The sequence below is a fragment of the Python bivittatus genome, unplaced genomic scaffold, assembly GCF_059951505.1.
Source record: "Python bivittatus isolate LINGU-HERP-01145 unplaced genomic scaffold, Pbiv_v1 ctg000370_np1212, whole genome shotgun sequence".
NCBI classification, from domain to species: Eukaryota; Metazoa; Chordata; class Lepidosauria; order Squamata; family Pythonidae; genus Python; species Python bivittatus.
Window position 1 is genome coordinate 2278872 of NW_028277062.1, and position 12806 is coordinate 2291677.

The 12806-nt window shown below is 52.5% G+C and overlaps 1 protein-coding gene across 1 annotated transcript in view; it reads right to left on the reverse strand.

Moving 5' to 3' along the window:
* DNAH2 (dynein axonemal heavy chain 2) overlaps positions 1-4898 on the reverse strand; it is a 74611-nt gene extending 69713 nt beyond the window's left edge. Inside the window, exon 1 of the mRNA XM_088142315.1 lies at positions 4767-4898. Within this exon, the coding sequence (XP_087998441.1) occupies positions 4767-4893 (127 nt within the window). The 5' untranslated portion in view covers positions 4894-4898. The remainder of the gene's footprint in view (positions 1-4766) is intronic.
* Between the last annotated feature and the right edge of the window lie 7908 nt (positions 4899-12806).

Genomic DNA, 12806 nt, shown 5'->3' on the forward strand with positions numbered 1-12806 from the left:
TCTGCCCTCCCGAACCACCCGAGATGCCTCCTCCTGGCCAGGCATCACGTTCACCCCTGCCTTTACTTGCCCTTGCCCTGGCCCTGCAGCTGCCAGGCCGTTTCAGAACCAGACCCTCCCACGGGGCAGGAGGATCCCGCCAACCTCCCCCAGTGGCGAGCCTCCCCCCAGTCCAGAAGCAGCCCGGGGCCCTCTTCTCGGATGTGGGGGGGTGGGCATTGCCACGGAGCACTAAGAAGCCTCTCCTGATCCGTCTCCTTTGCAAAGAAGGAGAGTGCCTAAGGGAGCCCTCGAGCGCGGCTCAGCTCCTGGCGACTTCACAGAGGCAACCATGCCACTGCCTTGGCATCAGCAGGCAGGTGAAGGAGGAGACCCCAGGCAGCCCTTGCCCACGGGAGCATCCGGCCCCTCTTACATGGCATGGCCAGGAGCACACCTGGCGAGACCTGGATGCCAACATCCCTGCAAGAAGGAATAAAGGCAGAGGCTGGGCTGGGAATGCCCCCCGACTAGCCCGGGAGAGCCCCGGTCAGCTGCAGCGGGCTAGAGACCACCCACTCTCCAGGGAGAGAAAATCAAGCGGCCCGCGTTGTTTCCAACTGCAAAAACGGTCCCAAACGGCAGCCAAGAAGGGCTCAGCAGTTGCTGGGGTCCAGATACCCTCAGTTAAAATCAATACCCTGTTTTTAGCCCCGCTGCCTATTCCTGCAAGGGCAAAATTGGAGCAAAAGCGAGACCTGGCGGGCCACTGTGGCAGGGCATGCAAACTTGCTACCTTGGAGAATTGGAGGTTAAAAAAAAAAAGAGGTAAGGGAGCTGACTGTACGTATTGCCCAGTGGAGCATTATTGATGTTGCAAATGGAATATAAACAGAAGGAAGGCTACATCTGCCTCCCCTGAAGCAGCCTGGCTCACTCACTCGAGCTATCTGAACTCAAGTGCGCCTTCCTCATGTTTCACATAGGCACCCTCCAATTCCCACTGTAATTAAAACTTCCCCTCAGAAATAAGCTACAGAGAGTGTCTGATGGCCTCTTAGGTCACCCACTCGTACAAAACCCTGCTTAAATTGTGAACTGATTTCTAAAACTCATGGAAATCTTTCAGGGACAAGTGTATTTTTAACCAAGGTGTCTGGAACCAGGGCCAAGCGTGGATTCTTGCTGGCATATCAGAAAAGCCCCCAAGATTTATCTTTTTTCAATTTAATCTTGTGGAATTTGGAGAGAGAACTCAACTCTTCTTCAGAACATTTGGTGTTGTCAAACTAAATTACAATTCATTTCCCCATAAACCTTCTTTTGTGTCAGAAGTTGTCATGCGCTAAAACACTTAATGCTTATTGAAAACGGCAGTTGCAGAAGAGCTAATTCCCCCCACCCCATATACCCTACCCAGAGCAGAGGAGGGCTTGCAGGAGACAGAGGAGAGGAAATGGGGGGGGGGGTAGAGGCCACCAAGACATTTCAGCGCCGGAGGCATGAAAATGCAACTTGCAGACTCTCACATGGGGCAGAAACCCTGCATGGAAATGAGGCTGGCTGGGTAGCCTGGCCTCCCGCGGATCCCCCCAACGCTCCCCCTATGGCAGCACTGCCGGATCTTCTGCCAAAGTCGGGGAGTCAATGAGCAGGCCCACTGCAGGGAGTCTCGGCACCCTGAGAGGGCGATGGGCAAAATTCCCGCTGCGACTCTCACATCACGCGGCGCTGACGGGACAAAAGAGCAGCGGGACGAGGAAGGCTCACCAGGGAGTCTTCTGGTACTTGTACAGGCAGTGGGGAGCCTGGGGGGGCGGGACACACCTCTCTTCCCCTTGGCTTCTGGGGCTGGAGGTGGGACGATGACATCGTAGTGGCAGAAAAGGTGGGGCTGGCTTTCAGGCCTTTTGGGGGGTTTGTAAAAAGGGAAAGGGTTGCCTCCTCTGCAGACCCCTCCCCGCCTTCCTCGAGTTGACACCAATGGGTAGGAATTGGCATTTTCCAGATGCCCAGGACTAGAACCCAAAGCCCGAGCAACTTCCAGCCCTAGGACAGTTGGCAAGCACCAGGGCGAGAAAGGCCGGATGGAGGCAACCCCTCCCCGAAAGCTCAGGGCCAGCATGGGAAGACGAAGGGCATCCATCTTCCCTCGGCCTTCTGCTCCCATCATCCGACCGGCGTGAAGGGGTGTGTGCGTGTCAGCTGCTCTTCTTACAATCAGCCTGGCCCTCACCTCTTCACTCAACTCTCTTCGCAGGTGCCAGCAGGGGAGCCAGGCTACAGGTGAGCATGCAAAGCAGAGGAAAGGACTCGGATGCTCCATGCAAAAACACGCATGAGCGAGGGGGGCCCAACCCTGCCTCTTTCCCCATCTCTCCGTGAGCAGCGGAACACAGGCTGGCTTGGCGCTCCTCACACGCATGGCCACCGGTTTCAACACTCTGGTCCAGGAGGTGCCTTCTCTGCTTCCAGGGTGAACAGGGCAAACGCTGGCCACGACACGGGTCCCTGAGACCTCCCCTCCAGCTGTGTCCAGCCAGACTAATTGTGGGATTTTGCCACAAGGAAGTCCACATGGAAGAACAACTGTTGGGAACCTGGGGGGCCAAGGTCCCTCCCCACTGCAGGGACAGAAGCAAGGAAAGGGAGAGGCCAGGAGAAGGGAGAGCCCCAGCTTGAGAAGGGAGAAGGTCTTTCCTGAGATCTCCAGCCACAGACCACTCGCCCCCAGTTTCAGCCCTCCTGGTCTTCTTCCAGGTAACAGCGGCAGGCAGGCTGCGGACCAAGCTGAAGTTGCCAGCCAGCGCCACCTCTGTGCTCCTGTCCAGAGAGAGGAGCTCAGCCTCTTCCTCGCCCTGCGGGGGATTCCAGCTGGCATAGCCAGGCTGGGTCTCTACTCTTTCCAGGCCCAGAGGCACTGTTGGGATATGCGCATGCACTTGTGCGTGCGATCGACACCTGGGATCGACACCTGGAGCATCGTAAGCAGGTCCACAGCCAACGTCTCTCTTACGGATAGGCTGCCTGCCGTTGGATTCTTCCCTCCTTCGGCAATCGGATCCCAACCTCCCGCATCTTGCAAAAAGGGGAAGCCCAGCCAGGCAGCCTTTTCGGGGGACCAACTTCCAAACAACATTTGAGCAAGGAAGCCCCCGCCCCCAGGACTAACGCCCTAACTCTCCCTTCAGGCAATGTGGGAATTCTCATCCGAACGGGCAGTGGCACGCTGCCTTCCCACCGTGCTGTTTCCTTTCTCCTACGGATTGGATCGGAAGGAGAACTGGAGATAATGTGGCACTCGAGCAGAAGAGGGGGGGGAACGCTGCCTGCTAACCGGCTGGGAGGTCTGTCTCCACCCCTGCATTAGCACCGGAGCTTCTTGCGCACTCGGCTCCCCTTCCTCTGCTCTCCCGCTTCCCCTTCCATAATCAAGCGCCTGGCACTTGCCGCACGCCACAAACCCCCTGTGGCTTCAGCTCCCAGGCCTGCACTGGGGCTGTGTTTCCTGATTCAGGCGGCGTTTGTTTCCACACCTGTTGCACCAGATGGTAACGGGTACAGGATTAGGTATCAGCGATGCCAGGACTAAGAGCTTGCTGGAGCTCTGAAGGGGCAGCGCTGCAAATCCTGGCCAGTTACTGTGGAAACACGCAGGAGCCAGGCAACAGGTGAGGCTCTCAGAATTAGTTTAGATACACATATTCCCCCCACATATAAAGAGCTGGGGGATAGCTGGGGAAAGACCCACCACCCAAAGTGCAGATTCTACGCCGGCAAGATGGGAGGAGGAAGCGAGGGGGAAAATGTCTTTCAGAACTGCCCTTGATCACCCGCATTAATTTCAAACAGATGCAATTTATTTCTTTTTTTCATGTGAAGACCCAAATGCTTGAATCAAAATGATGTGGCTAATTATAGAGGAAATTGCATCTGTTTGACTCATCTGCATCTGCTCGTTGACGGTGGCCCTGATCCATATAAGGAGGCTGCTTGCTGAAGGCAGCATGCGTGCACAGACCTACAGGTGTATATCCGTGTCATGTTACTCCAAAGAGTGTGCACGCCCACCCACGTGCCTGGGCACACACATACACAAGTTGGCTTCCAGCCCCAGGTGTTTAGGCTCAGGATTTTTGGAAATGTTTGAAACATCACAGGGAGGAGAAAGAGTGATGGGGATCGTAAAAGCAGTGGGCCCTACTTCAACAGGGCAGTTTTTACTACTGACCCCTGGGAGAATTTGCCCTACGCCCACCAACAAAGGAGGGGATTATAAGGAAGAGGGGGGAACAGCAGGACATTTCACAACTGGGGTGCAGGTTTCCAACAACTGTCACAAACTTTCTGCCCCTCTATGAGAAAGGATGCGCCTGCGCATTAAGGATCGGATGTAAAACTGAAAATGGCACAATGACGGGCATCACATTCTGAGCTGTTCTGGTTGAGCTGTTTTGCTTTGGGGCCTGGAAAGTCAGCTTGAAAAGTGAGGGCTTCCACGCACCGTTTGGGGGCTGAGCAGACTGGCCGCAGCGAGGAACAGGGCTCCCCGTGGCTATCACCAGCGGCGTTCCCAGTGTCGTGTGGGCGACGCGGGTGATGCCCGCCACAATATTTGATTTTCTGGGGCAGAATCTGATGAGCACAAAACCCACGCAGCCCTGCCTAAGAACCAGCCTAAACTCAAAAGCATCAGGGCGTCCTGAAGGGAGGGATCACAGGGGTCTACTCAGCAGTGGCACATTCAGGATCCATAAACGGAGCTAAAACCCGGCTTGTGAAAATACCAGCAGGCTCATCAGGAATGAACGGCTGAATGGGCACTTCCTGCTTCTGGGCGGCCACCGCTGCTCCACGTCCCGCGCTGCGTCGGCCTTTCTTTTCGCCGGGCGTGCCACGCCGCCGGGCACTCATCTTTCAGCACAATTCTGCAAGACGTCATAAACATTGCAGTGAAGATAAGGAATGTAGTAAAAAGGAGGGCAGGGGGGAAGCAGGAGTAGAAAGCAAAGGGGAGCCAAGCTCTCTGCTCTTCAGCTCCCTCAAATGGCCCTTTCCCTTTCTCTCCAACATGACCCAGTATGATCTGGGGTCAGTTATGACCCACAGACAAGGGGAACTGTATTTTGGCTTAGCTGGTGTGCAAATCCATCCCCCCCCACACACCTGTTGAATGAGTTGAATTCACAACTAATGGTGGGGAAGGGCCAGAGAAGGGAGGCAGCCCCACCTCCTCCCTCCCTCACCCCACTGGCCAGCTGTGCCTTCCATTCCCCAACCAATGACCCACAGGGGCCCCCTTTTCCAGCTTCCATCCACCATCCCTTTCCTGGATGCAAGACCCCCAGCCCCTCTTTGGAGGCTCTCCTTAGCATCCTCCACCAGCCCCTGACCCAGGCAGCATGCAAGGAAAGGGAGCCCCTGCTTGTGCCCGCAGAGGCGCGGGGATTGCAACTCCCAGCAGTGCCAGCACCAGGCAGGCTCGCCAGGAATTGTGGGAGCTGCAGTCCCAGCACCTCTGGGGAGCGCCAGGTTGGAGAAGGCGGCTCTCACCACTACTCCACCTGCACTCAGGGTCTTCCCAGCAGGCGCTGCTCGCCCCGTCACGCTCCCTTCGCCTCCACTGCCCCTCCCTGCTTGACGAGCCCCCTTCCCACCTCCTCCTCGCCCCTTCTTCCACGTGCACGCCCCCCCTCCTTCCCCGGCTCCCAACTTCGCACCTGTCCCCCCTCCAACTGCAAAGGAGCTTGGTCTCTCCCAGGACTCCGCCCCTCAGCAACGTTTCCACGGGCAACGGATCAACGATACAGGCTTCGGGGGAGGAGCTCCCGGCTGGAGCCCGCGTGGCAACCGTTGCTGAGGGTAGGAGGAGTCTCGGTCCCGTCAGGTAAGGCGGTGCTTCTGGCGATGGGCGGGAACAGTTTCTGATAAGTGACAGGAGGATGAGGCTGTGAGAGGCGAGGAGGAAGGTGCGAGTGACAGGGAGGAACAGTCGCCGCGTGAACGATAGTTCGCGCGCAATTGCGAGGCGCTGGGCGGGGGAAGAAAACAACGAGCGGCGGTTGGTGGGGAAGGGGGGGGTCGAGGGCGAGGCGGGAGGCAGCCTGTCAATCACGAGCTGCGGCTCATCTAATTGGATAACTTTGATCGGGGAAAAGAGAAACTAGACTTACCTCTAGATCCGCTAGAGGGCGCCAAAGAGCTAGAGGGCGGTGGCTCCTTGCTGCCCCCTGATGGCCGGCTGGGGGTTTGCAGTCTAGAGCTGTTAACCCTCCCCAAACTAACACAACTGGGAATAATACCTCAGAATTAAAAAGAAAATCCAATCAAGACAAAATTAGAAAAAAGAGGGAATAATAATAAGGAATAGACCGCCATCCATGCTTACAGTGTGTCCATGAGAAGAAATACAAAGATTTTAAGCATCCATGTTGAATATCTCCATCTTTGCACTCCAGAATGAAGGGAAAATTCACATTTTCGTCCCCTGATCATGTTCGGTGGCCAAAATACGCCTGAGGGAACTGCGGCTCCCGCCCTTAAAATGCCAATAATTTTAGGTTGCAAATAATCATGATAACGAACAAGATGCCCAGCATCGCCCTCTTTCAGCATCGCTCCCAGCATGCACTGCACCGAAACCGCTGAGCATCATTTGATGGTGGCAGGACCTAAATATAATCAGTACCTAAACCCCGTGCTTGGCAGAGGCCAAGGTTCAGCCTTGTGGCCCAAGTTTCTGGAGAGTAGCAGGTCGGATGCTGTTTTGCAGGACGCCCCAGCCGGATCGGGCCAAGCTCCGAGAAGGCGCAAGGCCTTTGCCGAAGGCCACGTTGACACAAATACAAGTTGAATACATTATTACTAAACAGGAACTTGGGCCGGGATAAAGGACGAGACTGGCCCAGTGTTTAGGTCGCGTGCGTGGTTGGCTTCATGGTGGTTTACTAAATGCACCCCCCGAAACGCAGCTCGCGGCTGCTGGCAAAATCGAAAATCGGGGTCCTCTCCAACCAGGGTGGTGGGATTCGAGGGAGGCCGTTCGGCAGAAGGGGGGGGCCTTTGAATAAAAATGGTTTGTTGGAGAAGGTGCCCCCTGACGCCTCCTGATATTCCCCCCCCCCGGCTCTCCCGCTTATGGCTCGGGTCAATGATCCTATTTCTCCCCGGGTTGCCAACTCCCCTTGGCTCTTAATGCCTGGGTCGCTCCTGGCCCCGTGTGCTCCCCAGTAGGGTAAGCCCAGTCAGCTTCACTGGGTATGATCCCCCCGAGCCCCCCAGGGCTGAGGCCAACTTGCAGGAGAAGGCGAGAGAGGTGGTGAAAGATGTCTGGAGAGCAATCAGTATATAGTATGTATAGCATAATGATACAGGAAGCTTGTTCTTGTAGCATATTTTCATTCATTCATTCACATTTATCTACTTTAGTTTGTGTTTATTCTGTTTTTGCTGTAAACCGCCCAGTGTCAGGCTGCACCGAGATGGGCGGGGACAAATCTGAAATGCAAATAAATATAAATAAAAATAAAACATGTTAACTATGCTTTGTTTTAATTAAAGGGAGAGGAAACGAAGGCAAGTGTCCTTTTAGACATCTTCGGGGACCGAGGTGCCTGGCTCGCCCACCGAGAGTCAAGAGTGACCCCTGGCCAGGGGGACATTGCCCCCCACCCCGAGGCCTTGCTTCCTTGCCAAGGAAGGCTCGCTCGGTAGATAATTCGGGGAGGGGGGACTCCCTAAACGAGGGTGCCAGGCCTGCGAAGAGCCTTTGGGGAAGCGTTTGCCCGCGTGGCTGCTTTTTCCCCGCTGCCCTCGGTTATTATCCAAAGCCCTTTATGCAAAGCGGGAGGCAATCCACTCTAATGGGCAATTAGGCTGCGCTTGGGGCTCAGCAAAATGCGCTTTCAGTCAATGGCCGCTCCAGCCATCTTTGTTGGCACAGGGACGGCGAGCGAGCCGGAGTTCAGACCTACTTTGGGAGAGGTTAGATGGGAGCCGGGCAGAAGCTTTTTGCTCCATTAAGCTAGCCTCCCCTGGCTCGCGGGGGCCAAAGACACAAAACCAAACCAAAAAGAAACCACAAAGCAGAAACTCCCCCCTCCCAAAAAAACCTGGAAAACAGCCATAGATGGGTTGGAACAATGCAGCTGTGAATTTCTGCACCCTTCTGCATCCATCGGACCCATCTGTTTAATAAATGTCCCCCAACCGCTTTAGCTTTTCTTCCATGAAGGACACCAATCCTCTGCAGCCGTGTTTCTCAACCTTGGCGACTTGAAGAGGTGTGGACTTCAACTCCCAGAATTCCCCAGCCAGCAAGGCTGGCTGGGGAATTCTGGAAGTTGAAGTCCATACCTCTTCAAGTCGCCAAGGTTGGGAGACATTGCCAGGGTTGATGCTTCCTGCTCCTTTGTTGGGACAGACAGCGACTCTTGAAACGTAAGAGTGAACCCCAATTTCCTGGCCTCCTTTCTCTGCTTCTGTTTTCCGACTGGAAACACACGAAAGACCAAAAATAGCTCCCTGTCCCATCCTCCAAGTGCCAGGTCCGTTCCCCTTTCCCTCAAGTGCCCCTCCTTCTATCAATGAGACCATCTCCTGCTTTCATCGCCATGCCCTTTCTTGCCAACTGAATCAACGTCACACCACTGTCGGAGCAGGAACGATGGCATCCCACAGTTGTGGACTTCATCACACGGTCCTGAGGAACCTGCAGACCATCCAGGACCACTGATGGTTCCCAGGCTGATAAGACCGTGGATTTTTCCAGGTTGCTGGCAGTGGACGGGCAACCCTTTGCAACCTGGAAGCCACGGCGTTGCAAAAACATGGCACTCCGGGTGGATTTTTCTTTTTCAGCAGAGGCAGGAGTCATGTAGGTCTCACAACATGCCAGGTCAAGACAGCTCCATTGGTCTGTCTGTCTGTCTGTCTCTCTCTTGCAATGCCACCAGCAGACACCGCTTTGCCAGGATCCATCAGGCGATGGTCTCCCAACATCGCCAGATCAAAACCAGACATTGCGGGTTCTTTGTCTCAAAATTGCGGTCTTGCTCAGGTCTGGGAGAACTTTTGGTTTGGCCCTGAGGAAGTCCTGTGGTGTGGCAGGAAGCCTTTCTCCCTCCCTCCTGCCTGAACTCATTTATGTCATGCAAACAGCACAACTACACTCATTCATATGGAGAAGCTTCTCCTCCCAACCTCCCCGCGATTGGTAATTCCGAGACTGCGATATTTTCCCCTGAATAAATAAAAAGAATTGGTTTCTTTATATCTCTCTATCCGTTGCTGTGCACAAAGTCAGCGTGGGTGCAGCTAATGCTAAAACTCTCTTCACCTTTCTATGGTTTGGGGTCCAGTGCTTGTCCAAATGTTTATTAATAGCTCAGAAGAAAAAAAATGGGAGTAAAGCTTATCACATCTCTGGCTGACCCCAAACGAGGTGGGATATCTAGAAGATGTGGGGGGGGGGGAATATCAAAATGGCTTTGATGGGTTAGAGAAGCGAGCCGAAAAGAGCAGAATGGAATGGAATAGCGATAAATGCTAAGTTTTACAATTCGGAGCTCTCTGACTTGGCAATGGCGTCTGTTAAAGGGTCTTAGAATAGGAGTTGATCACAAGCCGACTATGAGTCAGCAGTCTGACGTGGGAACTCACAGCACAATGGCAGTTTTAGGCTGCCTCAACCGAAGTAGAGTTTCCAAAACGAGAAATAATAATTCCACTTTATTCTGCACGGGTCAGACCCCGTGTCTGGGTACCACGCTTAACAAAGGGTTCAGACAAACCGGGGCACAGCGGGGCAGCACTGAGGATGGCCAAACCCAGGACCTATAAGAAGAGATGGGGAGAATTGGATAGGTTTAGCCTTGAGAAAAGATCACCAAAGGGAGATATAATTGTGTTTTTCTCTTAGGAAGGGGTGCAGTGAAGGCGGCCCAGATCTGTTCTCTATCATCTCAGAACGGAGTACGTGGAATAGCAGTCTTAAGTTTCACGCAGGCCGATTCTGATTGAATTCCAGGAAAAAAACACTTTTTTGAATCCACGCCCCCCCGCCCCACCGTCCCTCAGCGGAGCCAATTATTCAAAGCAGTGATGGATTTCTGTTCCAGCAGAATTATGAACTACCATTACGCTCCTTATTGGTGTAACAATTTGGTTTATTCGAATTTTTGCAACACAGATGTTTGGCAATACTCACGGATTATACCTTAATAGATTATTTCTAACGCCACCGAAATGCAAGGCAAGCATTTGAGAGCATGCATGGAGGACAAGCGGGGAAATTTTGCAGAAGAAAGGGCTGGAGTGAAGGCGTAAAGTTGCAAACAAAGGAAGCCTATGGAGAAACGGGGTCATCTGGAAAGCTGAAAATCAGAACGGATGGGAAGATTTTAGGCTGCCAAGAAGGAAATAGGGTGAAGACTGAGATCTCTAAGAGAATGGTTTCGGCTGCAAGCTAAAAGGTTTGTAGAAAGTTGCAGAAGATTTGCGATACAAAAAGGCTGGCCGAGTCCCCAAGGACGTAACACAGGAAAGGCCTGGGGGACTATCAACCGGTCACCAAAGCTACCGCTGAAATCCCTCATACTTCAAGGAAGACCATCTCATCTCCAGCACTGATCCTAGCTAAGTATCTTTAGGGAGCATGACTAACCTCTCATCATTCTCTCTTTAATAAAACTGAGTGGCCCTAACCGAAGGGTTCATTTCATGCCTGGGCTGACCAAGATGCTTTTTCCAACAATCACGTAGGGCTCGTCATTCTGGCCCCAAGAGGGGGACGGTGTCGGTTAAACCCCGGCAGGATTTGACTTTATGCAGAGCAATTCTGAGATGCTTGAATTTGGATCTCTAGGGGTCAGACTTACTGGCCTCGGAGTCAACTCCAGGATTCTATGATTTATGACCATTATTAACTTTATTTTCATACCATTCTTACTCCTGAAGGTGTTCAGACTGTCGGTCGTTTGTCCAAGCCGGGAGCCAGTCGTGGTCCTGTTTGTTTCTAGGCCTTCAGCTGGCAACTCTGGTCCTAGAAACTACTTGCAAAAACTTGGTTTTTCCTCAGATGCAGCAGGACCGGCACCGAGGTTCCCATTTGCAAAAAATACGTCGCTTGGAACCGCTCAAAAGTCCTTTTTTCCTCCCCCCACATTTGAGACACTGGGAAGCAGGATCCACTTAAAAAAGAAAAGTCTACTCCACATTTTACCAGCTTTTTTAAGGAAAGAAAGAAAAGAACCACAATAAGTCACCAACATTTCTTAGGCACAATATCACTAGGCAAACTTCATTTTCCCCAGGATCCCCTAGGATTTGAAGTCTGCCCTTCTCCCTCCCTCCCTTGACTCATATCGTTTTTGCTCTAACTCCTGAGCCAAATTCTTCTGGCAGAGACATTATCATGTGAAAGAGAGAGCGCAACAGGATGGCGAGGATAGATCAGCTGGTGGGTGGGGAACGAGAGAGCTGGAGGAAAGCTGTCTGGAAAAAAGGGCTTACAACAAGAGGGAGCAGACATTATTACGATAGCAGTTCCATACATTTGGGGATGCGACGCTCGGAAGGACTCCATTCGTGCGTCCTGAGTTCTTGGCCAAGAACACGGACTTGGTTTCCATCAAGGCTCTTCTTCTCCGCCACCAAATAGATGTGTGATGGGGACACTGCTGCACCAGGACTGTTTTATTTTCTGTTTTTTGAGCTGACTCTGGCATTGCTACCCGTCAGTTCTCACCCTTCTGGTGGAGGAACTTTATTCTTGTAATTTGAGGCGACAGGTGAGCCGAAATATCTTTAAGAACCAAGCTGGTTCAGCCTGTTCCTGCAAGCCTGTTCCTGAAATAGTCCAGCTGTTGTGAAGAAATCCAGGTGACCTGGATAAACGAGGACTCTTTTTCCAAAGCCATTAAAGTCTTCAGCGGTGGAACGTTATTAAGGAAATTATCCGGTGATGGCTTCCTAAGTATCCCCTTACCAAAAATAATAATAATAATAATAGTAATAATCTCCGTTGCAACAGTGCAACACAACCAGCCATATGGCTTGTCTGGGGCATCTTTTTGGGGCGTGGAGAGAGATTCACAGCTAGCTTTGATCCCCAGGGGGCCCTTACGGACACTACACTGTCAACCCCCCCATCTTGAAAAAGTCAAGATGGATGGCTGCTTTTTATGCGTGTCGATGTTGCACCATCGAAGTCGCCATCTTGACTTTTTCAACCATGCCCTGCAGATATCCCTATTGATACCCCAAGCAGAGAAGGGAATTTGGAAGGGGGGGGGGGTTTGCCAGTGTGGTGTCTTTATTACATTTATTTATTAGAGAAGGTTCACTTCGGAAATAGCTATCCAAGAGTTTGAACGAAGACATATTGGCCTCAGTGGAGACCCAGAAGTCTTTTAGACCCCCAACACACCAAACCAGCTCCTACCAGCCCTGGGAAAGTCTCTTCTAGCCCCATCTTCAGGGACTTCCCCAACTTTTCAAACCGGCTTCCTTCCTTCCCTGCCCATCCTTAATAAGGCCATTCAAGATGCTAAGCTTCCCACCAACAGCCTCCTCTGGACCTTATTATTTTAATTATTCAAAATGTTTGCATACTGCTCCCCATGGTAGAAATCCCCCAACAGTTTGCAAGAATTCTGAATCGGCCAGTGTTTCTCAGCCTTGGCAACATTAAGATGTGTGGACTTCAACTCCCAGAATTCCCCAGCCAGCCTTGCTGGCTGGGGAATTCTGGGAGTTGAAGTCCACACATCTTAAAGTTGCCAAGGTTGAGAAATACTGGAATAGGCTATTACCCAAGAAAGATATTA